Raw genomic sequence first — 27,781 nt, forward strand, 5'->3', positions numbered from 1 at the left:
GATAGAGGTCTCTAAATAATAAATTATTACTCAATTTAATGCATTCCCGCGAGTACCTCTCACTCTTTATTAAGGTTCATGTATGTTATTTGAGTCTGTGTGGTTCCCGCCACTATTGTCATTATGCTATCCAGACAGACCCCTAATTTCACCTAGGAAATCACTGGAAATGAAACAAAATTTCATTTCATACAATTCGGCTTCAGATGCCTTCCATGGGCAGTTTTCATTTCCTTAAACTCATATTGTGGTTTCATGCATTCTGCTGCACGCGTTTTAATCGAATGATTTCCCATTAGCTTCAGAGACAAATGAAGGACGATGCAGGTGTCGTGCTTCCTGGGGTAGGAATACCCTAAACCGTCCCACTCAACCTGGTCCAAAAGATTGCCAGAGAGGCGATGCTGAGTCTGGTCCCTAAGCTGCCTACCTGGAAGGTCCAAGCAGATTTCCTAACCCGGGTAACACAGCTCAGGGACAAGTCATTCCCACCCTTGAATACATGAGCACTGCTGACTAAATGGGCCTACGTTTGGTTCTTTTTGTCCTTGCTCACTCTAAAATCCCATAACAAAAATGATGTCTGTAAATCACAACTCTCCCTGTGTTGATGCCCTGAGCCGCCCCTCCCCTAGGCTGACACTATGCAGGGCTAATGGAGGACAGTGTGCAGTTGCAACATGGCTGACTTGTGCAAGGATGGCTGTTGTGAGCCTGTCCTGCCTTCTCTAAGTTCCCATGGAGGCTCAGCTTCCTGAGAGAGCCGGGTGGCATTTACTATCTTCCTTTGCCCTCCCCATCCCAACTTCTTTACTAGTTACTGCCAAGTCACAGCGAGTGGGATTTATGGGCTTCCGTGTGCCAGCACTCTAGGAAGACTACTGACTTCTGTTTTATCTCGTAGCTCTTATAAAGAAAAAACCCAATGGTGAGGTATCTGCATTTTTATTTGCAGGTAAAAGAGCGGAAATGACAGAAGTCTTAACTTGATATAAAGGCCATGCAATAGTAAGGGTGTTCAATGAAAGCCTTGAACTCAAGCACTTCAGGCTTTAGAGCCTTGGGTCCACTATGCTACTCCACTCCCATATGGGGGAGGTTGATTGGGCAAGTATCCTCTGCCCACAGTAACTCAATCCTCTAGATTCTTTTTTTTTTTCCTAATCAAACTATGTGCCTCGCCACTGCACAGTCCTTGTTAAGAGAATGAGAAGACATTCTCAAGTGTTGTTGGTCACTATTACTGTGTACCTCACTGCTTAACTCTTCACTTGAACTCTTAGGGCTAATAGACGGTGGTAACTCTGCTGCCTGGGTAAGATTCTGAATTCTGCCAGCTGTCTAACTACAGCTCGAATTCCCACTCTATCACTAAGGCATGCGAACTCACTTATAGGAGCTGCTTGGCCCAGAGAAGCCTGTTTCCTCACTGGAAACACAAGAGTGTCACCACAAAACAGCAGTGGTGGGATTCATGCAGAATGCTCTCAATACACACTGTGATGCCAGGGAGAGTGAGGAAACAACCACTCTCACCCCATGTCATCCTATTTCCTAGGACACTGAAGACACACTACTGAAGAATGACTGGAGGCTTAATTTCAAATGGGAAACATCTCCAATGTATTGATAAACTGATGATCAAGTGTTAGAGGACTCTGGAAAATGATTTGTGTAAAAGCTGCCTGTGTGGACAAAGTTGCTCCTCTAAATTAAGACGTTGCTTCATTGAGGTGTTTTTCCCACTCACATCCACCCTCAGACAAGAGCTCTGTAGAAATTTGCATCACTTTTTCCAGTTATGAGGTAGGGTGTCATGACGGCCTTGAACTTGCCTTGTAACTATTGGCCATGAAATTATGTTCCTCCAACCTCCACCTCGTGAGTGGTGAGACGGCAGGCATAAATCCATGTTTTCTGCTGCTGTTGTTTCTACCGAGCATCTTTATCACTGAGATGTGTTAGAATGAACTTTAAAGACATAGGCACGTAGGGATGTATGAAATGTTGAAAGATTCAAATAACTTTCTTTTTCCCAATCTTCAGCAACGGATACAGAATAAAATGGTAATGAATGCACAAGTGTGGCTCTAGGATTATAATCCTCAAAAGTGTTTGAATATTTCATATGTACTTTCGGAAATGATAAAAACCAGTAAAATTAAGTACACAACTTCCTGTATTTATCCCTAAGGAAGTTTTATCTAGGAAATTTCAAGATTGGATCCTAATTCAGACAAGGAAAATGTCCTAATGTGAGCCACTCGGTCAGGTTCTGGAAGTGATCAGGTCTTTGGAAAGGCATCTTGTTAGAAAAATATTGCAAAGACATGGAAAACAAAACAAACTGACCTGTGCCATTTTCTAACAAGTACAAGTGGCCTTCTTCCAAGAGAGCTGCCTGGAGGTGGTAGGGGCATGGAGAGGGAAATGTGACTAGGCTCTCCAATAATGGCCTAACAGCCTTTTAAATGTTGCAAAAGTACTACTGAATTTACTAGCAGTTAACATTAATGCAAATTGTCAATGTCCTTAACAACAGTTCTCTATGTATTCTTTGATATTTAAAGAGAAATAAATTAGAAGGCTTGGTTGCAGATGTCCAAAGAAGGTAGTGGAGACTTTAACAGTAAGTGTGACTCATAGCTTACTAAAGGCTGAATGAAGTACAAGCAACAATTTGGCAGGCATAACAGAAGGTCATCCACAGTTACAAATCTACCGCAGGGTGCTAAAACACCGAGTCAAGATGTGTGCGAAGAAAATGATGATATACTCACGAAGGCTCTAATATTCCTAACGAGAATAAAATTCTGATTCTGTGTTTAGTCAGCTTCTTGAGAAACAAAACTACAGTGTCTCAGCAAAGGAACCTTTTATTTTAATGTACCCCGTTTTCAGTTTTGCACAGACAGGTATGCACCAAGTGACCTTTGGTCCTGAGAACCATCGCTCAGAACTTATGCAATCCAGAGAAGCAGAGAGGGAAATGGTTTTATCTATGTCAACAAAGTAGGGAAAACTTAGGGGAAGTGTGGAGTCGGTGGAAATGAGCATCTTGCATTTGAACTGCAAATGTGCCCTGCCTGCCTTGAGCTCTGACCACTTTAGAAGTGTGGAGACGGGGAGGCCAGACCTCAAATCCTAGAGTGACAAAACCCGAGGCCTCCTGCTTCTAGGACCCATGGCTCTGGCCCGGCTATTGCACCCCCTGCACACAGAACTTTCCCACTGTGTTTCATTTTTTAAAAAAAAGTTCTCATTTTGTTGTTAATTGGGGGTAGGGGTGGGGTAGGTAGATTTGTGTGCAGGATCTCCCTGGTGTTGGAGTACCAAAGAAAAATGTTAACCGCGGAGCCATCTCTCCGGCCCTCCATTTTCTCTTACTAGAATGTACATGATATGTTCACTGAACGGCTGTTTCTTGCCCTCAACACAGCCCCCACCCGCAGAAAAATAAACAAGCAATGTAAGGAAAATACAGTAGCTGTTATAGAGACACAACTCCCACAGGAACCCCATTTTTTTCTTCTGAAACTGTATAGTAGTCAGGAACCCACCTCCTGTTCTTGCCCTGTCCCTTCGCCTGCTTGTGTGGAAGAATGGGAAGATCCTAACGAGAAGGGAATAACGCACCACCACAGCACGGGATTACCTCGTGCCACGGCCAGAGGAATCCTTTGATCTGCTCGATTATGTTTCTTAATTTCAGGGAAAACTAGCATGTACACGAAGCAGGAGGTAGGAAGTGACATCTGGAGCAGAGGGCTCACCTGTGGGGTTCGGGAGGAGCTGGGACTGCTAGAGGCAGAGGACACCATGCTCACATTGGGGTTCATGCTCCGCTCTCGCTCATCCTGGTAAATGCGGTCACGCTCCACTTCAGGCAGGTTGAGGAAGTTCTGCATGGCCCTCAGGTTTACTAGAAGAGACTGAGATGCAGTCCTGGGGTCTTCTTCCTTACGCAGTATCTCTGACAATAATCCCTGGTAGAGTGGGGAGAAAAAATAGGTAAAGTCACGTCTACAGATTTACGTGTATGGTTTCCATCTCCACCCCAACTGCGCCTCTGTTTGCCATAACCAGCTTGAGGATACCAGGAACATGCCTAACTCCTTAGGGCTTGGGAGGAGTCTGTCTGATGTGCTCCTTTCCGGGGCTGTGCCTTATTTTAGGATATCTACTCTGCCACCTCATCAGCCCTGTACTAATCCTGTGTGCACCAAAGCCAGCGAGCAAGGTAGGCGCTCAGGAGGAAATGTGGAGCTGCAATTACCACCAGGTGCCTCCTGCAAGTATTTCAGGAGCTGTTAGAACTCTCTCTGCTTGAAACTGGGAACTCTTGGCAGTCCTGCTTAGCTTTATGAATCTGCCAAGTTTGGTAAATTTAGTTCCGACATTTAAACAGCATGGGAGATTTACATCGATTTTTAAAAAAAAATAAAAGTTTGGCTGAATTTCTGTTATGACCGGCCACTGATTTCGATATAGATGTGTCCGAAGGCAAAGGGGGGAAGGGAGTGGAAAGCAAATGGAACCTGTCAACTCTGTTAACTTCTCAGCCACTCAGAAGTTATGCTGTCATAGGTATCCTGAGGCACCCCAGACTTTTGTGGGGTACCCTCATGGGAAGTTCTAATTTCAAGTGATGAAAATGTGGTCACATTAGCTAGGGACCTAGACATGCTCTAACTGTAGTTTGGAAAAGCTCTGATGTCCTGATTGACTAGATGTCTTCTGAATTTTTGACTCAAATAAATAAGGGGGCTTTAAAAGAGGTGTTTTGTGTACTCTAATGACACAGAATTCACAAAGATTTTGTCACTACTCCAGTAAAGCAATATGGCCTCAGGGGACAGTAGGAGACAAGCCAGAGAAGCTGCTCTTAACCTACAGGTTGTGACTGACCCTGCTAGGGCTCAAGTAACTCTTTCCCAGGTGTCACATATCAGATATCCTGTGTATGAGATACTTATGTCGCAATTCATAACAGGAGCAAAATTACAGTTAAGAAGTAGCAACAAAAATAATTTTATGGTTGGGAGTCGGCACAACATGAGAAACTATTAAAGGGCTGCACCATTAGGAAGGTTGAGAACCATGGAGCTAGTGCGATGTTAAGACAGAGGCAGAGCCATTACTGCTGCATGCACTTGTGGGGTGACCACTCAGAAGCATCATTTCATATTCTCAGCTTTTATCCTTTTGTGGGGCACCGTGAGATGAGGGTTTAGGACTGTTCCCCCCAAGAAGAGCTAACATGTTAATCCTATACTTTGAACACACAGGGCAACCCTAAGTCACGAAAGTCACTTCTGTGAAGTGTGGTAAGGCATTGCTGGTGCCAATGGTGTCTGCACTAAAGGAAATTAATATAAATGCAGGAGACACCACTCGCATATAAAACAGGAGTGGTTGTAAGGAGAACTATCCTCTGGCTGGACAGAAGTCTGCAGGGTACAGTGGGCATTTTCATATAAACTATTACATTGTACTGTAGGATAGCAAATGCCATTTGTAGGGATGTGCATCACACAGCTACCAACATTTCAGGGAAGCAGAATCATCATTCAGAACATCACATAGGGCTGGAGACATGGCTCAGTGGGTAAAGGCACTTGCCTGATGAGCTCAGGTTGATTCTTGGGATTTACATGGTAGGTGGAGAGAACTGACTCCTGCAACCATGTGCACTGTGGTACATGCATGCACATGCATGGGTGTCCACACACATACCATACACATACACAGAGACACATAAATCAAACTAATATTTTTTTTAGAAATTACACAAACCGACTACACAGCATGGAACCGACCAATGGTATACCATCTGCCAGCTGTGAACTTGGAGGGCATATTACTTTGGTCAGAGGAACCCTAATACTATGTAGAAGTGCCCACACACACATAGCTCGGAAGTACACAGGGTTTGCTTGAGGTCAGAATGTGAATAAGGATAAAATATAGCACATAATGAAGTTAAAAGAAATGTTAGTGCGTGTGTGAGTGTGCGTGTGTGTGTGTGTGTGTGTGTGTGTGTGTGTGTCTCTATGTGCTAGCTAGTATGGGTTCATGCACATATGTGCTTAAGAAAAGAGCAAGGTAGGTGATGTGTGTAAAAATATCGTACTGCTAAAATGATTAAAAGGAAATAAGATCTCACTGCATGTTTTTAGAAGCAACAAGTGGGGCACTAGTCTTCCAGGAAAGAATGCAGTCCATGAATCAGTTCTACTTCTGAAACTAAGAGTCACGTGGCCTAGGGTCACCCTACTTCCATTTTAACTAAGCCACCAGAAATACTCATAATGGATTTGCTTCAGAGGTTTTTTAACATATATCTCTAAATTAATATGAAGCAAGGAAGTAGACTTTAAATTGCCCCTAATTTCCAAAGTCAGTAAGACACTAAGATTGACATTCTCTGAGCTTTCCTTCATGATGAGTCATGCACAAAAAGAAGAACACATTGGTTTTCTCCCTCCTCCCCATCCATTCTCCCTGCCATCTTCCCTACCTACATTGAGGATTGTAATAAAGGGATTTTAGGGTCATCATGGAGATACATATGCACTATGATAATTAATCCAAATATCTCCGAGGCAGAGTTTGACTTATTCTTCCTCCATAAAAGTATTTTCATGAGTCACATAGTGTATTACAGCAAAGGCTTATACATATGAAATAGTGAAATAAAATAGTATTGTTCTAATACACCATATCTAAAAACTATGCTTGTAAGTCCCCAGAAAAAGAAGTCATTAGAAATTATGGAGTGTTTTTATTTTGATTCGTGAGTTTATATTATGCTTTTATTTTAAAACTGCATAGGATCCCTGTCCTACACCTGTCACATTCTCGTGAGCCTTCTAGGAAAATTCACCCGTCTCTCAGGGCAATGCATATGGGGCACCCTTGATGATGGCTGCTGGTCAACACCGCTGCTCAAGCAAAAGACAAGCAGCACTGTATTGTCAGTGGCTGATGGAATATATTGCTTCCATCAAGTAATTTATCTAATTGCAGGTACAGTCTCAAACGAACAAGCTTGGCTGGTAGCACCTTCACATACAGCCTCCAGAAAGTTACAACATGGCTCCAAATCCTTTACCTCAACTCTCATCAGCGTGGCAGTGGTCCCAAAGTGCATTCTTTCCACTGGGGACACTTTCAATGGCACGTGACTAACTAGAGTGAACAGACCTTAGCTGTTTGGTTTTGATTTTTTTTTTTCACTTGGCTATTTATATCCCTTTAACTACTATAAACTAAGATTTTTAAAGGCATGGCGTAAATTCTGCAGATATATGTGTGAAGTGAATCCAGTTTGTTGGAAATCAACATGCATGTGTGCACGTGCACCTCTCTCTCTCTCTCTCTCTCTCTCTCTCTCTCTCTTCCCCAACCCACCACCCACTAATTATCAAGATGAGTAAATGTTTATCACATTGAATCTGTCTTGAATGGAATATAAATTAATAATTTATCTCACATAAATATTTCTAAAGCCTTTGCTACTGTGTCATCTGGCACTTTAATTATCAACCAGCAAACCAGGAGATGTCAGTTGGATAGTGCCATTATGTAGCCTGACATATAGAAAATGTGGTGTAGCTCCTAGGCTCTGGAGGAAAAAAAAAGATGCACTCCTATCAATAGGAAAGCCATGAAAAGGAACTAATAAGTTAACCAGGATAATGCTTATTAAACTTTCACATGAGTAATAATATTAAAATATATGGCCAGTATTGAGTAAAGTGTCCATTAAGTATTGTAGGCAACAGAACCCTCTCCAGGGAGATGTAACAATTTCCTCAGTGGTGTGAGCCTACTTTCACAAGACAAAGAAACATGTTGCCTGTAAGGGTACAGGTAACACAAAGTGCTTATGCCCTCCACAGGTTTAGGCAACCAGCATCTGCAGAGGGCTCTCCCCTGGCTTATCAATGGGGGAGTTTACAAGCTTTTCAGATCATTGCTCGGACCAACAGCGAATAGATGGTTTGAGAAGGAACTCACTAAAATTAAGATAATTCAAAGTACAAAACAAACAAAAAATGCAGTCTGGCCTGCCTGAAGATACAAGCTATCTTCTGATAAAAGGAAGAAATTGGGGTGATTTTAAAGCAGAAGAAGTCATGTTTATCTGAGGTAAAACAACATTTCTAAGTAACACTTTGAATGAACTTTGCTCTCCAGCGCTGAGCGCTCTGCATCAATTGTTCATCAATTGGTACAATGTTTCCTCATATTAGTGTACAGGATACAAACTGACACTCATAAAGGGGCAGGACATGCTAGTGACTGACTCTCAAGCTTCTTCACTAGCCTGGTCACCTTCTCAGGGACAACTGACAGAGACCTTTCAATCCCGAAGAGAACGTGCACCTGCATGGACTAGGTCTTAAGTTTAAGATTGTACAGATCCTCACAGAGCAGGTCATGACTGGTTGGATCTGAACGGATAGTCTTTAAATGTAGTTTTCAAGGTTTTGGTAGCTTTCTAGAGTTAGGCTACATCATTCACAGAAAAAAAAAATTATGGAAACACTAAGCCAGTCATTGTTCCTCAACTGTTGAGGAAGCCCCCAAACCCAGCAAAATTGTCCCAAAGAATAACAGCTCCATTAATTCCTTCTTCATTTATGATTTGGCTAAAAAAAAAAAAAAAAAAAAAAAAAAAGTCAGGGAAAGGGCGAAAAGACAAAAAGCTCCTGCTTCCAGAGTTCTCTGCATGGTGGGAGGAAGGTTTTACAGGAGCATGCTGGAAAAGGCATTGACTGAGTGTGATTGTACTTATTTGCACACTGGTGGTCCCAGTGCTTAGGACACAGAGGCAAGGTCATGAGGTCAAGGCTCTTTCCGGGTCATGCAGTGAGACCCTGTCCCAAATAGGAACAAGGGAAGAAAGGTAGACAGAAAGAGAAATGGGGAAGGGAGAGGAGGGGAAGTGAACAGGGGAGAGGAGTGGAAAGAGGGGGAGTGTTAGAAGATGAGAGGGCAACAGGAAGACAAAGGGAAAGAATGACAACTAAATTGCCATCAATCAAAATACCACTAGTGCCATCTTGGTTCGAGATAAGAAGATGTATTGCCAACTGTGGGACTGGAGGGCCGGGCTGTGTGGAGGAGGCGAAATAGGGTCTGACTGAATCTTTAAATGTGAGTAGCACCTACAGGGAGAAATAATGGTACAGCCAGGCTGGGGAAAGGTGGCAGCAGAACGTCTGAAAGAAAAGAGGCCATGCTTTTTCCAGACGGCCAAGGGAAGTGTGCTTTCTTAGGTGAAAAACTGATACAGTAGTGTAAACCTTCTGAAGGGACAATGATGGTGACATGAATCAGAACTGGAGGTACCGGTGTGTACACACCGAGCAGCACACGCTGCCCCCAAATGAAGCAATATTAGATAATACACTCTGCCTTTTTGTCACCTGCAACAAATTAGGCTTTCAATATGCAAAACATCTTCCTTCCAGAAAAACAAATGATCATGATTCCCCTTAATTGTAATTTAATGAGGCATAATTTATTTTTTAAAGTGATATACACCAGGTGTGTAGGGGGACGTGGAGGAGCCAAAGCCTGGTGTTTGTCTAAGAATCAAAGTAGCTGGAGGCCGTTTCCATCCCTATAAATTACATATGTGGCTGCTTGCGGCCATTGAAAGGGGAGACAAAAAAGGCAACTTGTGGTTATGTACTATTCCAACAGATAGAGGTAAGTCAATTCAAAAAGCAACCCACTGACCATACGGCAAAGAGTCCAATCTGGTGAGGGCAGATATGAGGTCACGTTAGTCCCTCACGTGTGCTGCTGAATTGTGCTCCAAGGAAACCCATACAGGCCATACTATTTTAGGAGTGCATACACGGGGAGTTTCAGGGAACACACGCCCCATTTCCTCACAGCATGCTTCAGTCATTAACTCTGAGATAGGTGAAGACATTTCATAGGGTATCTAATGGCAAACCTTTCCAGAAACTAAGTGACATCCTTATGAAAAGGTATGATTCAAGAACATATCACAGTGATTCTGAAACCATGTGTTTACAATGGTATATTGTTTGAAGCAGATGATGTCATAACCAATAGCAAGATTTTTAAAAATCTGAAGGTACAAACAAACAAACAAAACTCAAAAACCAAGCTGTAGGCTTACTCCCATTTTGCAGATTAATGTGACAGAAAGGCAGAGACAAAGGAGGCTTTGCAGGGACTTGGGCCACTCTTCCATGTACCGGAGAGTATGGCCTGCTCTGACCACTCTCCTAGAATACAGACAGGGAGAGAAGGCCCTGCTCACATTGCACTATCCTGTCAGCCTTAACTCTCACTCAGTTCTGATGTTCATGCTCAGGTAACAGGAGGAATTGTTGTTGTTGTTATTACTGTTATTACCATTATTATTATTATTATTATTATTATTATTACTACTATTATAAGGTAAAGTCAAATTTCTAGTCTGATCCTACAAGGCAAACTCTTAACACATCGGAGGGTCCCTAGGCATTACCCAGAGCAGTGAAGCCATGGGCATGTAGGAGGCTCCTGCTGACATCCACTGCTCAAACGCTGGCCTTCCTTATGAAGTTCTTGTCCTCCCCTCATTTCCTTCTAGGTGCTCCTGAGACATTTCTCCCTCTGTTTACAAATATAACAGGTTTCCCATAACCTACAACTGTGCTATGATTCTGGCTGTTGAAAGTCATTTGTGTAATGCTAAAAGTATTCACCCCGCCCCCAACTCCCAAAGCTCTACTGAGCTATGAAGCCAAAGTACTTAGTGTGATTTGAATAAAACCTATACTGGGCACAACAATGGCAATTTGATTTTTATTATTAAAAATGATGTGCTAAATCCTCAAAGAAGATGTCGTTATTGCATTAGTTTAATAAAATCTCTCTTTCATTACAAAATGTCTTTATTGAGAAAGACAGCCTATGCATGTCATATTTTGTAGGACGGGTTAGACAGAATTGAACACCTAAAGGGAATTAATGTACTTTGCAAATAAGAATGCACTTATAAAAGTATCTGCTAAAGGCCAGAGCTGCACCATTCAAACCACTACAAAGGCAGATAGGAATAGGAGCACAGATAGCCCTCCTTTGGACTGAGGTGCACAGGACTAATTCAGTCTCACATTTAAACCTCTCTTTCTCCTTCACATTGGCCACTATAAACACTATCTCTCTCCCACCAGATAAGCCACTGAGGGCCGATTCTCTGTACTCTGTGCTTGGTGGTGAACTAGTAATATGGAGAATATAGATCTGTGAGAAAACACTTATTCATTACAGTTCTGGAGGGGTCTTGGGGAGAGAGTCTACAGCAGGCCCTAACAGGCCACATATTTAAAGTCTGTCTCTTGAAGCACTCAAGATCATTTTATTCAACTTACTGAAAGCAATGGCTCACAGTGATAGTTTGCTTCATGCAAATCTCACTTTGGAACAACTACCCCATAGACCTTAAGTCTGCAATTTATAAATGAAACACTTGTGTCATGAGAAACCCCCTTCCTGGTACATTCAACGAAACTTGACCATGGTACCTGACACATCAATGTTACACATGCAATACAAGATACATGGGCACAGCAGACCATCCTTCAACATTCTGAAAGCCAAAAGAGTCTTTGCTGCCTTGAATATACATCCCTGTCCAAGCCACAGGCCGGCATGTCCAACAGAGGAACATCGCCAGCCCAGTTCTTGTCATGTTTGCTGTTTGTAGCATACAGAATCCATGTCCTGGCAGACAGGTCTGATGATCAGTCCCACATCACTCTTCCTTGGCCTTTGCTCTGTCTTGGTCTTTAGGAAATGAGAAGTACTACAACAGGACTACACATACACATTCAAAGCCAAACTTTTCAAAACACATTAGCACCGAAATGCAAAAGCAGAGAGATGAGCAGGTTGTCTTTGGAAACGCACTGTCTGGGCAGACAGGGCTTCTACACACACTGCAAGTAGAAGGCACAATGGCTATCTCAGTCACAGACTCTGGCTGTCCCTCATTTCCATGAACGTTATATGGAACGACTCTTGAGAACCCATTCCCCACATTTTCTAGCTTGACTCTTATATCTCAACATTGGCAAAATTAGTGCCCTCCAAACACAAAGCAAACCAAAAAGTGCAATTACTAGTATTGCTATCTCAAACATATGAGCTGCTTTTAGAGACAAGTAAAGCACACTATCCTGCAATACCACAACGCTGTGCTCCTTCCTGCTGTAAAATCTACAGGTTGACCCCTAGCACCTCCAGGGTCAAAAGCACCTGTTTTTGCCTAGCTCACAGGAGACCATGGCACTCGCATGCCATAACAGTATTGTCGGGTTGCATTTACTGCCTGACCAGCTTGAGGAAGTGGGTGTGCCTTTCAAACCCTGCTCCACGATAACAGAGATGACTGAGAATGGGGCACGGACGATAGGAAGCTCTGAATCCAGGCTTCCTGAGCTCAGAACGGGACTCTAATTAGATACAGATCAGTCACTCCCTCTAGGCAGATTTTCTACTTCCCTCACAAGGTTCTCTACAGCACGATGAGTACAGATATGAACACTGGGTTCACTAAATGGCAGCTATCGTGCGATGCCTTGCACGGCTTCTAAATGCATAATAAGAACCTGTGAAATGTGAAAATGAGTCAAACATGTTGAAATATAGTCATTTTAAAATTAAAGCTTTGAATATTCAAAGTATGTCAGTTATACTTCGCTAAATATTTTCTCATACGTAAGGCAAAAATATAAACAATAACTTTCAGGAAGTGGTATAATTAAAATTATTTGAACTAGAGGAAAATATAAACAAGGGTAATCATTCTATAAAATGGAATGACTATATGAGTGTTTCAGGTAAGGTGAAGTTAAGATAGTAATCATTGTTGGACGAGATGGCGGTACAGGCCTGCAGTTCTAGAACGTGGGAAGTAGAAATGGGAGGATGAAGAGTTCAAGGCCATGGACAGAGACCTGGAATGCTCATGGCAGCTTGAGCTATATGAGACACTGCTTCAAAAATAGCAATCACTAAGATATAAACTGTATACTTCAAATAGCTAAGTCAATTTCTTTCCCTATACAACATATAAAATAATTAAAAATAAGCTTTTATCTATATCATCATTTCAAATGGGTCACAGTTATTAGTAGATCATGAAGTTAATTTCGTAGATCAAAACCAATTTTTATAATGAATCAGAGTTCTAGAAATTAGAAAATACCAAAGTGTTTTAATTATACTATGAATGTGCTTTTATAGGGCTTTTTTCTCTTTCATGAAGACTTTGCTTTAACAATAAATACAGCTAGAGACAGATATAATGTGCACATAAGCATGTATCTACTAGCAATGATTTGCAAAGTACTCAGGATGGGCATGGTGGCAGGTAAGAGAAGTTCAGAAGTAGATGCTATAGTCTACAGTGATCGTTTTTGGCACAAAAATTACAGAGAGATTTAAAATTTCTTGGAAAAGCCCACATGATTTCAAATTAGTTATATTACATCACGGCATTTCTGGTCTCTTAAAAGTTAATTTACCTTATTTGAACAAACATGCATATAACTCCTAGCTAACTGGTCCTTATTTCAGTCAATGGCCATGAAAGGAATGCTCCTGGAATATACTGTTTTTTTTTTTTTTTTTTTTTTTTTTTTATGGTAATAATATCACATATATTTTTTTTTTTTTATTAACTTGAGTATTTCTTATATACATTTCGAGTGTTATTCCCTTTCCCGGTTTCCGGGCAAACATCCCCCTCCCCCCTCCCCTTCCTTATGGGTGTCCCCCTCCCAGCCCTCCCCCCATTGCCACCCTCCCCCCATAGACTAGTTCACGGGGGGTTCAGTCTTAGCAGGACCCAGAGCTTCCCCTTCCACTGGTGCTCTTACTAGAATATTCATTGCTACCTATGGGGTCAGAGTCCAGGGTCAGTCCATGTATAGTCTTTAGGTAGTGGCTTAGTCCCTGGAAGCTCTGATTGCTTGGCATTGTTGTACTTTTGGGGTCTCGAGCCACTTCAAGCTCTTCCAGTTCTTTCTCTGATTCCTTCAATAGGGGACCTATTCTCAGTTCAGTGGTTTGCTGCTGGCATTCGCCTCTGTATCTGCTGTATTCTGGCTGTGTCTCTCAGGAGAGATCTACATCCGGCTCCTGTCGGTCTGCACTTCTTTGCTTCATCCATCTTGTCTAATTGGGTGGCTGTATATGTATGGGCCACATGTGGGGCAGGCTCTGAATGGGTGTTCCTTCAGTCTCTGTTTTAATCTTTGCCTCTCCCTTCCCTGCCAAGGGTATTCTTTTTCCTCATTTAAAGAAGGAGTGAAGCATTCACATTTTGAGGAATATACTGTTTTAAATAATCAGAACTAAAGGTACTGTTTCCACTTTCTCAGTGAAATTTTTATAAAACTGTAAAATATGACCTAGGCCTTAATACAACAGTAGATGCTCATACCAGAAATCCAGGTTTCCATGAAGATAGCCTCAGGAGAGGCAGATACAAATACTGAAGATGGAGATCCCTTCTCCATGTGGAATGAGAGGACCAGTACATGGTAGACAACAGTGGAAAATGACATAAAATTATCACCAAAATGGAATCTTCTACTTGCACTAATTAACAGTAATTCCTTATTTGTGTGGGTGGTACTAAAATAAGATTGCTATCTAGAGAGCCATTCCCTTATGCTATCCAATAACATTGAGATCCTGCTATCTTGAGAGACATTAATATTATTACAATCTTTAAATCTGAGAATTCAAGCCAGTGATTTTGAAATGAAAGACTATTTTATGAAGTAAGCAGGGCCATCTCTCCCTATTTTATTAATTTAATGTTCTGAAATCAAAAGAGGGTATATCAAAAATTCAATAACATGTTCAAGGCTGATGTGCAGCATTTTATATTTACAGCCTACCTTTCAGGGAGTGGACTTCCTCTTCCTCACAGGTCTCCTTGTTATTTTATAACCAGCTCACTGGACCATGGAGTCAAGACCCTAGGTTTACATTGTGGTCTATGACTCGCAAAGAGCCTGGATCTCAAGGAGATACTGAGAAATGATCCTGACTGACACCATGTCAGCTGACAATGATAGAGTATCTTAGAGGTGAGGCTTTACACAACTACAAGCTACAATGCATAATTAAATTATTCCCGTCTCTGGCTGACAGTACGTGTAAATCAAACTATGACATTAAAAGACAATTTTTGCCTCCTCCAAACGGGACTGACACTGAGACAGCAGGAAATTGGGAGCTGTTATCTTTCCTGTGGTTGTCCCAGATCTCTTTCTTTCTGACTGGGTTGCTTCAGATTGTGATGTTTAGCAAGTTCTTAGAAATTTTAACCCTAGCAGCTAGAGCCACACATACATTCCAAACGCTGTAAATTAAGCTTAAATCAAACTCCACACCGTTTCATACCACGGTGTTTGCATTTTCAGCAGCTGGCCTTCCTGCCGAATTTTCTGATACATCATTCAATCTAATTTTCCAATCTGCTGAAAACATTCTCCAGTTGCTGAGTGACATCATAAATTGTATTTATGACTCTGGTCTTAGGTTTCCTCAAGTGATATGGCTTTGACGAGTAAACAGTAGGGTTGGTTTTTGTTGTTGTTGTTGTTGTTGTTTTGTTTTTTGTTTTTGTTTTTTTTTGCTCTCATTTAAAAAAAAAAGTAGTCAAATGAGGACATGTCAATCAAATGAGACCCCACCGGATTTTCAGGGTCCCATTCTCCATCAGCCAGGGCACATGCACTGCTTCTCCAGCGAGACCTCTGCTAAAGGTCATGGATTGTCCTTAAACTGAGAAAGCACGTCACTGAGTCAGAAACCCACTACGCTACGTTAAAGTAGCACACTTTATTACACTCAGCTATTCTACCAAACACGTGATTCTGAGAATCAGTTCAGCAAGTCTCACCTGACTCGCTGCTCAAGGGACAGAAACTGAACATGAATAATGCACACGAGATAAGTCTCATTCTCAAAGGTGCCAATGTCCCACTGCCGGCCTGGAGGGATGGCCCCTGGGCTCTGCGGCCAGTTTAGAGGGAAGAGGAGGGAAGCTGTGGGGGTCAGCCCTAACAGCCCTTTTCTGGCATGCCAGTGCCGCCATTCACATGTGGCACTGCATCCGCTCCACTGGATTTACCCTCGTTTGGATCAAAGCTTCCTCTGCTTCATGTAACAGACTTGCTCAGACGGAAGGTCTCGGAGGAGAAGCGACGTTACTAGATGGGGACTTCTGAACATATGAATATGTAGGTCATTGGCTTTTTAAATAAATTAGAGAATAGTTTATCTATTAAGTAAAAGTCACTGTACATATTTTATGAGGTGTAACTTATTATAGGTCAGTGGACACCAGTAATATTAAGTCTGAAAACATTTCCAGGAGCGTTGCATCCTGCACGAGCCTCTGATCAATGTTCTCAAGTCTATACTTTAACAAAAAACCAGAATGCTTGAAGTTAGGATTCAAGATCACATTTAAAGATACAAAGACATAAATAGGGTAAATAGCCAAGTGTCTTCCTTCATGTATAGTGATGTAATGAGAGAAAGTGCAAACTTAAGATGAATTCAGGATTCAGACGTAGACGCAAAAGGAAACACGTGAACAGAAATGAAAACCTGAGAGACACCATCCGCACCTGGGACTGGGCAGTAGGGAGGGGCAGGGCCAGGGAGCGAAGAGACTGTAAACTCATGTCAGCAGCATGCCATAGCTGAGAAGACTGAGGCCCTTTCCCCAGGCAACGGTGGCACAGCTCTTAAGGCCTCAAGTCCCGTTCCTGTCCTGAATCTCATTCCTGCCCACACTTGCATTCTCTCTTTCCTAATTTCAATCTCTCCTCCCACCCCTCTCTACCTCTCCCTCTCTCCCCACTTCCACTCGATAGCATTAAGTCAGTCTCAATAATACTATTTTCCACTCATTGAACTGAAGAGCGACAGGGTTTCAGGATCAAAATAACTATGGCGACAACGTGTAAGTAGCAGACAGCTATACCAGCCCTACAGAGCGTATGACAGCTGCTTTGTGGGATGAATGGTTATCAGTCAGGTGCTGTGCTTTACCCTCTCAGGGCACGAGCAAATGTCAGTGACATAGAAATGGCATGGGCCTATAATCTTGAGATAAAGATTCCTATGTAAGAGGTTAATTAATAAAATCTTCCAAGGGAGAGTGGTGAGAGACAATGAAGGTGGGGAAGAAAACCAGACTATGTTGGAGCTTCAGGCTGACTGTGCCTAGCAGAGCAGTCTCTTCCACAGGGGCAGGGGCTGTCACTGGGTGGCTCCACAGTAGCTCTTCCAGATCTCTGTCAACATCTAGTAGCCTACAGACAGTCCTTAAAGTGAAGAACCCACATCAGAAGTATAAGCATAAGTGTGGAGCAGCTCACAGAAAGCAAGGGTATGTGCCTGCCTCTGTGGTCCCACAGGGCCATAAGAGAAAGTGCTTAAAATGGAGAGGTAAGAAAACAGCTATTGCTGTCACCTCTCTGTTCTCCTTTTGTAGCCTTTTGCTATAAAATAGCAGGGCTAGCCACTTTTTCCAAAAGACTTCTACAGGTGCAATGCTACTAAATACACTATGTACAGAACTGTATTAGCCTTATGCCACACTGCAGAGTTCACATCCTGGTACTACTGGCATAAATATGCTAAATCCCTTGTGGAGAAAAAACACACACTCAATTTGTATGTTCTCAGTTTGAATGATACATGTCTTATTTGTAAACAAGAAAAATACAAAAGTAATAAACAATAGTAAGTAACAGTAAAAGATGACAGCCAAAAGGTTATCCATTTCCAGACCATAACACACAAGGTGCTGCCAGACATATGCATAAATGACTCTGAAAGACATCTGTGGTGGTTTGAATATTCTTGGCCCAGGGAGTGATGATGCTCTTAGAAAGTGTTGCCTTGTTGGAGTAGGTGTGGCCTTCTTGGAGGAAGTGTGTCACGGTAGGTATGGGAAATGAGACTCTCCTCCTAGCTCCCTGGAAGTCAGTCTCCCACTAGCAGCCTTCAGACTAGAACTCAGCTCCTCCCGCATCATGCCTGCCTGGATGCTGCCATGTTCTTGCCTTGAAGACAATGGACTGAACCTCTGAACCTGTAAGCCAGCCCCAATTAAATGTTGTTCTTCTAAGAGTTACCTTGGTTATGGTGTCTGTTTACAGCAGTAAAACCCTAACTAAGACAACGTCGATCAAAATTAATATGCATTAAAAACCAGTAGAGGTAAGCAAGGGCAAGGGTCACAGGAAGACGGGGTTGGGGGAGGGGAATGAGAGCAAACTATAGTAATATAACATTATGTATGAAAATGCCATAATAAACCTATCACTATCCATTAACTTAGAAAAAACAAAAGTAAACAATAATAAAGTAACTCTTGGAAATATAGACCCTAATGTCATTTTTACATAATCAGATGGTATATGGCTCAGCAGTCTAAGATAATGAAGTGTCTTTAAATAACATGCACTTTCCAGATACTGTTTACTGGACGCATGAGGTTTTCATCTGGAAATCTTAAAAGCAGGCAGACGAAGATTTTATGTTTATATTCATGCTGGATTGATGAATGTCTGCAGATGACTTTAATTTCTGCACACCTACACGTACGCAAACTAGTGAGATGTCTTGTTAAATCTTCAAGCAGAAATCCAGAAACACAACCTATCATGTGACATGCCAGTTTTATTAGCACTAATTCCAGAGAGTCCTGGAGACGTCAATTAGTTCCTGAGAACATTCAGGGACATGAGAATATGCTATACATCAGGAGCGCAACCGAGGACAAGATGGCTTTGGATGCCTACCAAATATGAGTGGTTTTGGTTATGTGCAACTATTATTTCTAGAAAAATATGTCATTTAACCATTTTTACATATCCATTTTACCTGGCAACTTACTCTATCACCCAGAAATGTCTGATTCTGCTCAAAAAGGCCTCACCATTTGGAAAACCCATGGCTGGTTTCATGGGGGTACACTACACTGCATTTCCCATTTAACAATACAGCTGGTGAAGTCAGCTGCCCATTTGTGCTGTTAGTGAGTACAGCACACACAGCAAAACCAATCTGCCTGCTGACCTCATGGTCAAGGTCAAACTATGTCATTCTGTCAATACCATCTACCTTGATTAGGCCGGGCTTATACACAACAGGTTATGATCCCAGAGGGATGAAAAGCTTTACCAAATTAAAAGCAGAATTTAAAAAAGAAATACTCATACATTCCTATGCAGTTTCCATTTGATATCCTCAAGGCTGGCCCATGAACTCAAGCTCATGTTGATTGAAAGTGAATGTTTCTCTCTGGGTGTAGCCACCTTACAAATTTAATAGCAGGAGAAAAATAATAAAATGTGTTCTCTGCTTCAATTAGACCTTTTTATAACTTGGCACTTCAAAGGTGGCAATGCCAACGAAAAATCTTTAATCCATAAAGAAAGACATAAAGGATTCCTCAGGAGAAGAAGACAGACCTCCAGGAGCCCAGCACCCTGGCACAGTGTATCCTCTCAGCAAGACTGCCTTTTGTCCTGACTCATTGGAGAGATTTCCCTCATGCTTCAGTGCTGTTTGGGTGAAATGTATCCTGTAGTCATTTCGACAATCTAAGGTAGTACAACCATGCTTTCAATTTTACCCTGAGCCAAAAAAAAAGTGGTGCACATAACTAGGCAATAAAATGTTGGCTGGGCATGAAATGTCTACTCATGCACATGGATGAGACAAAACACAGTCACACATAGAAGTGCAGAAGCTAGATAGACCCTTCCACTTTGTATTTTCAGTAGTGGGCAATGGATTTTCTCCAAAGAACACGCAAATGTTGCCTGGGTCTTTTAAGTCACATGAAGATGGATACCACTTGTGTGGGTCTCTCTGAACATGTTTTTCAAGTGATGGGAATAGGTTCTGTCATTAATACAGTGCAAAAAAGTAGCAAACAGGGGGCTGGAGAGATGGCTCAGCAGTTAAGAGCACTGACTGCTCTTTCAGAGGTCCTGAGTTCAATTCCCAGCAACCACATGGTGGCTCACAACCATCTGTAATGGGATTTGATGCTCTCTTTTGGTGTGTCTGAAGACAGCTACAATATATATATTATAGCTACAACATATATATTATATATATCTTTTTAAAAAAATAGCTAACAGCCAAGGGAGCAAGAGATTCCACCTCACCTATCCTTCTATATCAAACACAGAAATACCAAAATCCAGGAGTGCCAGGACCTCTTCTTTGACCAACTGCCATCAATGACTCTTCATTACTTCATGATTTTAATCTGATCTGAGGTGGCAAACCACTTATCTTAAACTGACGTTATCTTAAATGGGGACGTCACATTTTGAGCTCTTCATCTACTTCTGGTTGCCTTTTTGCCACAGTTTTGCAAAAGCAATCAGCTTCGTCATCCCGAGCAGTTAATCACTCCTTACCTCTGAGGTTCTGGTCTTTTCCCCTCTACTGTGAGGGGCTATACTCTGAAATTTGATACAGACATCTCCTAACTAGTTGGCATCATGGCCAAATATTTGGCATAATGTCCAGCTTCTCTTTCCCCACGTATCATGGCTTTCCATCCATGTGGAATCTTCTAGAGGCTCTTCACTCTGGCCATTATCTCCATACTCATTGTCTGACTACCTATTCATTCTTCCAGCGTGTATTCTGTTTCCTTGGTTAGGAAGGTGGGCATGATTTCTACCTGCATGAGTTCCTTTTCTGTTCCTATGATAAAATGTCCTGACGGAAGCAAATTAAGGAAGAGTTCATTGGTTTGTTTGAGTCTGACTTGGCCATGTACGGGACAATATGACATGGCTTCCTGCCCCTGAAACAGAGCCAGAAGGGTATGTGCCTCCATGAGTATAGATGGCTGCTGTTGGCACAAGGCTTATTTGTATAATAATGTACATATTTTCATGTTCCTACTTCAAGGAATGTCCTCTCAGCCAAGGTTAATGACTCCATGATACAGCATGAGTCTGGGAGGTGAGGGTGTGTCTTCATCTCGGCAAACTAATTGTACCCTGTGACCTTCAGGACAGCCCTTAGGCTATGGGAAAGAACTCTAAAAACATGAATTCAAAAATATATCAATTCTCAACTATGCAAAATATAAGGATGCAATAAGAATTATATGAGGGGCTTCACTGACCTAGGAAAACAGAGGCAACTGCATAATGAGTCAGTTTGTTGGAAAGATACACAGACAAGCTGATACCAAGGCAGTAGATTACTGAGTTCAAGGTCAGCCTAGGACAGAATGATTTTAGGTATAGACATGGTCAGAATGGTAATCTCAGTACAGGGTCCTGCCCAGGTAAATTTACAAAAAGGCATTCTTTTGCAATGTTAAAAAAAAATGTGCTTGCTGTCTCTTCCTAATAATCAATGAGTTAAGGCCATGGAATGTTTATTCATAGGATGGTCAAGAGGGAACCTAGAATAAATAACTGAATTGATTTGTCAATAAAACCTGGCTGTTTGGTCTTTACAAGATGAGCGAGCAGAGAGTGATAGCAGTTAGTTCTCCTTTAGACTTTTTCTCGAGAGAGCACAGCTGTCTGGAGATCTCAGGAGAGTGAATACAGCTCTTTTAAAATCTTTCATAGCTCCTTTATAATGTTTTCTAACAGGATTTCTGACCTTGGTTGGAAATCCCAATAATTACTTAGAGAGCTAACACAAGTCTTTTAGAGTGTTTTCCAGCAGGTATCCAGAGAAGGGTATCTGAAGAGCAAACATAGCTCTTTTAGAATTTTTTCTGGCTTTCTGATTTTAATCGGAAAACCCAAGAATTACTTTTAGAACTTTTCTAACAGGGTTTCTGACTTGGTCGAAAAATTCAAGAAATTGTTATAGCAACTTTTCTGACTCTGGTCAAAAAACCCATGAGCTATCCAGAGAGCTTTCAGAATTTTTACTGGCAGAGAGAGCTGTCTCATCTACAGAGAGCTGAATCAAGCAGAAAGCTAGCTGTCTCCAGCAGACTACACAGAGCTGTCTAGGGAACCATGTTGAGTAGAACATGGGGACTCAACTTGTAAGCCTTGATTTGACTTCAACTCATTTGTGTCGCTGTTCCCAGATACCCTTTCTCTCAGGAACCCAGACTTAGGCTGGTCCTTGGCAGTTGTAAATCCATAATAGCGGAAGGTGTGAGATTCTGGCAGGAGCAGGAAGATGTAGATTTTCATAGACACATGGTTAAGCAGAGGAATGAAAACAGGAAGCTATAAACTCGAAAAGCACACCTACTGTGACGTATTTCTTCTAGCAGGACCCACAACCTCCCCAAATAGTTCCACTACTCAGAGACCAAGTGTCCAAACACAGGAAACTACAATGGCTTCTTCTGAAACCATTACATCACACTCCCGTCCCATGCCCAAGTTAATCCCAGGTTCTATACCACTTTTCTAATACCTCACTCTTCCTACCCACTGTTTTTAGTGCCAAACTTACAGGTTCAATATTCATTGCCAATCTTCATTAGAAATCTGCCAATATTTCAACGTAAAAACAACTAGAACCCTAAAAATCTCTGTGGCCTCACTCAGCTACTCAGCAGTGTCTCTCTCGACTTTGCTTCCAGTCACCAGGCCTGAGCCCTGAGCCCATCATTACGCTTCTCCCTGCACCCATGTATTCCATGATGGCTCCACTGCCTGCAGCCTCCTTCCACCCTTCCCCCATTTCAGCAGGTCTCTCTAACTAGAAGTGCTACCCACTTTCCATAAGAGAAAAGAGCAAAAACCTCCCAAAGATCAGATTCTGGTTAGTAAGTCAGAGTACATTGCCACATGAGACCTTACACATTCCAGTGACTAAAGTTCAAATGTTGAGCAAGTTCTTACAAGATCTTTTTTTAACCAATGATTTCCCACCAATATCTTTAATTTTATTATCAACTACCAACTAGTCTCACAACTTTTACCTTAATATTTTCCTTATGAATTCCATTAGCTGAATTGCACTTCTTGACATTCATTAAATATCATTAACTTTCACGTTTTTCAAGTTTTCACCCAGAATCATTTTTCTATTTCTCTACCTCAGGAGCAGTAAGGTCTTTCAGCTTGAGCCGCTGTGTTCCTGAAGACTGACCCTGACCATTCTGGTGTGAGTGTTCCTCAGCCCAGCTCCCAGGCCAACGACATCATTGCATACTCTCTCCTGGTACCCACCACAATTCATAATTGAGTACAGCTCTAGGCTTCCCTCTGTTCACTCCTGAGGCCATCAGTCCTCAAGGCTCAGCCCCTTTACTTGAATGGCTCCTTATAAGAGAGGACTCATGGTTTGCAGAGTGTACCCTCCACCCCAAGCCAGTAGCATCAGCACCTTGTTAGAATCAAATGCTCTTCGTCCTGTCCCCCACTTCCTAAATCAGAAACTGGGATGAGCTCTGAAACCCTTATTTTAACAATACTCCATTCTGATGTACACTCACGAGGAAGGACAAATAGAAAAAGAAAAATCAAACCAGCAACATTCAATGAGACGACACATGTGTGAAGGAACTGTCCACCTTTATAATTTAATATTATATTCAAATATAACTTTCAAAACATTAAAAGTAAGCAATCTATATATTAACACCTTAATTCTAACTTGCACATTTTAAAAAGTTTACAGAAATACTTTTATAATGTTTAAAAATGAGTTATTTGAGAATGCATAAATAGCTTCACAAGCAGTCTCAAATATTTTTTAAAAGGGTGGTGGTGGTGATAATCACAAAATTCACGATCAAGGGTCCATCCAGGGAAACACAATGGTAAGGATGAGTGTGGAGACACACAAACATCCAGCCAATCGGTGGTGGTGATAATCACAAAATTCACGATCAAGGGTCCATCCAGGGAAACACAATGTTAAGGATGAGTGTGGAGACACACAAACATCCAGCCAATCGGTGGGAAGATTCTGAGTGGGGAGCTGGGTGGTAGCTTCTCACATATTGAAAGTAATTACAATTTTGTAGGGATGAGTGGTGACTTTGTTTTATGACAGAAGACTATTATTCAATTATGTGGTCTGAAAGTTTTCCTGTATACTATATGTGCCTGTGCGTATATGACATATGTATGAGGAGTGCACATGCATGGTGTGTATAATATATGTATGAAAGATGCACATGCATGTGGAGGCCAGACATTTGTGGGTTGTCCATGTGGCTCTACACTACATTTATTTATTTATTTATTTATTTATTTATTTATTTATTTATTTATTTGTGTGTGTGTGTGTGTGTGTGTGTGTGTGTGTGTGTGTGTGTGTGTGTGTGTGTGGTTATTGTGGGGCAGGCAGGGTCTTTTTGCTGACCCTGGAGCTCACACAGTGGGTAGACTTCCTGGTCAGAGAGCACCGGATTCGCACTCATCTCTCCCTGCCACCTCTCCCACACGAGACTTAAAGGTGTGAGCCCAGCTTTTTACCTGGGCGCTGGGGATCTGGACTCAGGTCCTCATGCTTGGACAGCAAGCATCTCCCAGCCATTTCCTCATCGCCATAAAACATTTTGAAGAAATTATAGAGAAATGAATACAAGTGACATTTCTTTCCTACTCTGCCTCTTACTCCCCAGAGAGAATGCCATTAATCTTACCTGTGTGCGGTTGAATGCCACTCTTGCGAAGACAGCTTGAGACACGCTAGCCCTCTTCAGCTCATCTCTAACTTGCTGGTAGATATCAGGAGAGACTTCCACAGAGGAGTTTGTTGGCTCTGGCTTAACTGCTCTGGGAATGGGTGGATGGTTCAGGAACTGCTGGTTGATGGCTTGAGGATGCTGGTGAGCCAGAAGTCGGCTAACGGCGATCTGCTGGTTTATCAGATGAGCCATAGCTATTTGCTGCCTGACCAGCTGTGGGCTGAGCTGCGGTGAGAGAAGACCAGGGCTCATGATGGGCTGCAGTGCGGGCACTTGGTTCCGGATTGGAGTACTGTGGTGGATTTGGCTATGAGGAGACTGTTCGTTGGTTTTTCCCAGGGATGCCAGCTGGTTCATATTTGGTAAATGCATTGGCCGCTGGCCCAGAACACAATAGTCTGAAAGGTTCTCTCGCTCCACTCTTTCCACTGTTGAGAGATAAAAAGAAATAAAAAAAAACCATTATAATCAACTATTTTTATGATTATAATTTATTGCAACTATATAGAGTATTTAATTGTTATATTTTTGGTACACTTATTGATACAAATGATACAAATATTTTTTCATACAACTCTGAAAAACCCAAAAGCAAAAGTGGTAAAAGGGTTAAGCAATCATTATCATTTTGTGGGCAGCAGCCCCTTTTGACAAACCTCTATCTCCAAAAATATTTACATTATGATTCATAACAGTAGCAAATTAGAGTTATGAAGTAACAATGAGAACAATTTTATGGTTGGGGTCACTACAACATAAAGAACTGCTCTAAAAGGGTTGCAGCATTAGGAAGGTTGAGAAGTACCAGGTTATAGTTACAGGTATTTTTCATAAAAGATATGAAATTGAAAATATTTGCCACTTCAGCTTATTCAAGTTTGTAAACAGTAAGCATTTCCTAGATTAGCAAGACAAAGACCCACTGGCCGGTACCAATTCCTAAGCCCAGGGCTAGGAGCATAGTTCATAGTTATCAGGATAACAATAAAGGCAACATCTCGTGCTGAATGGCTGGCTACCTTCTAATTCTGTACTGGGAATTCACCAAGGATACAACTAAACAGAGTGCCTATTTACCACACAGAGGGTGAATAAGGCCTTGATAGCCCGTGCTCCAATTGTGATGGAAAGTTCATGAAAATGCTACCATAGATTCGTTGCTTCTTCACTTGCTAGCTTCTTTTGAAAAATAGGTATTTTAATAATCCCCAAATTAATAACATCACCTTGACTGGTCCTTAAATAAGATTCTTTCCTGTTCCAGGTTACTGCAAATTATTAAACGTTTAAAGGATAATCTTGGAGTGAGTGAAGAGAATGTTTCACAGACCATGAGTAGAGCACATAGGATTGGTCTGCAGGGGATCGTGGCCTTACCCAAGGTCTGTGAGGCCAGAGAGATGGCTCTGCAGTTAAGAGCACTGGGACTCTTTCTCCAGACCTGGGTTCGTTTCCCAGTACTATTGTACTTTATTGCCGAAAACAAAGTTTTGTTTGAAGAAAATACCAGAGGCAGAAATAGCCAGGTCATTGCTAGTTTTATGTGTTTATAGTAATCACCTTGAAAATGTGTTTCAAAGAAAACTTCCATGTCCTTAGTAAGTAATGCTTACTTCTTATATTTTGAAATATTAGGTATAATTATACAAAAAAAAAAAAACTTTTAAAGAAGCTGGGTGTGCTGGCACAGAGGAAGGAGATCACTCTTAAGTTCAAGGCTACCCTGAACTACACATCAAGTTCTAAGGTGCCTGCCCGGCCCCCAAATCCATTAAAGATAAACTCACTGCTTGTGGTGGTTACATGCTAGAAATCAAAACTATTTACCTGCAGGAAAAATACTTTTAAAGGTTTATTTCTATTACCTTTGACTGTATGTATATACGTGTGTGGGTATGTGCCATGCTCAAGTGCACTTAGAAATAGCAGGAACACACCCCACAAGGCTAGAGTTACAAGCAGTCACGAGCTGCCCGATGTGAGTCTTAGAACAAAACAGGGACCTCTGCAAGAATACGTGTTTTTAACCTTTAATCTTGAGGTTAGAGAGCCATCTTTGTAACCTCGGGAAAAACTTTTGAAAACAATTTTTTTTATCATTAAAGTAGCATTTGCAGGTTGATATGCAACTTATACTGAAAGAAGCCAGTCTAAGAAGTAAGGAAAAGACTGCGTATTTGAGCATGTAATTCTCAGAAGGTTTCATTTATTATTTTGAGGAAGTAGGCAGTCAACCTATCTTGGGATCATTTTTACACACATGCACTTATTTTTTTTCTTTTTTTCTAAAGAACCAAACTTTTGTTTAACTTTTCTACGAACTCCCAAGGAAGGCAAAAGTTTACTTCAAACTTCTTTAATTTCTAACTGAATCTTTGAATGTAACTGATTTAGTTTACACATCACCTTTCCTGCATAAGGTTCAAGGGGAACAAATTGTTTTAATCTTCTCTAAAGGCATGCATCTTCCAATCATTGTATTAATTAAACATTAAAGTACACAGCCTTAAATCCAAACCAAGCAAATGGCTATGCGCCTTTAGATAAGGTAATCCAATAGGGTTCCCTCCCACTGACAGGAATTATTATTGTAATTTCTTTATTGAAAGAAGATGTAAAGAGACCATGAACTGCTTCCCGCATGCAGGCAGACTTCGCAGACACAAACACTCGGACGCAGGGAAACGTGATTCATTGGTTTGTTTGTAATTCAGTCAATTCAATTTTTAAATTGTTGCAAAGGACTTAATAAGCAAACTTTTATCCCCACTTTTTCTACTTAAAACAGAAAATCACTTCTCTATAGAATATATTCTTCAACCAAAAGCTAACTGTCTAAACTCTTAGTGATTTTTTTCTTTTTCAAAGACTTGCTACACTTGAATGATTTGACTTTTCTGCTATATATCTAAATGGCATTGTTAACTTAAAAAAAAAAAAAAAAACAAACGCTGCAGATCTAGTCATGATTGTGCATGTAATTAAATGTAAGTATAAGAGATCAAGAAATCCTACAGGAGTGTGTGATGAGTCAAAATAATGATC

General features: G+C 41.5%; 1 protein-coding gene and 1 pseudogene across 4 annotated transcripts in view; one reads left to right on the top strand and one right to left on the bottom strand.

The window, feature by feature from the left end:
- The window catches only part of Satb2 (SATB homeobox 2), a 186,219-nt gene that overhangs the window by 52,664 nt on the left and 105,774 nt on the right, over positions 1 to 27,781 (bottom strand). For all 4 annotated transcript variants that reach the window (XM_017596603.3, XM_008767129.4, XM_063267604.1 and 1 more), the window contains 2 exons: positions 24,692 to 25,164; positions 3,774 to 3,986 (listed from right to left, as the gene is read on the bottom strand). In XM_017596603.3, the coding sequence (XP_017452092.1) occupies positions 3,774 to 3,986; positions 24,692 to 25,164 (686 nt within the window). The remainder of the gene's footprint in view (positions 1 to 3,773; positions 3,987 to 24,691; positions 25,165 to 27,781) is intronic.
- Positions 21,819 to 21,875, top strand: LOC120094880 (U7 small nuclear RNA; annotated as a pseudogene).

This window comes from Rattus norvegicus, chromosome 9 (genome assembly GCF_036323735.1).
Source record: "Rattus norvegicus strain BN/NHsdMcwi chromosome 9, GRCr8, whole genome shotgun sequence".
Lineage (NCBI taxonomy): Eukaryota > Metazoa > Chordata > Mammalia > Rodentia > Muridae > Rattus > Rattus norvegicus.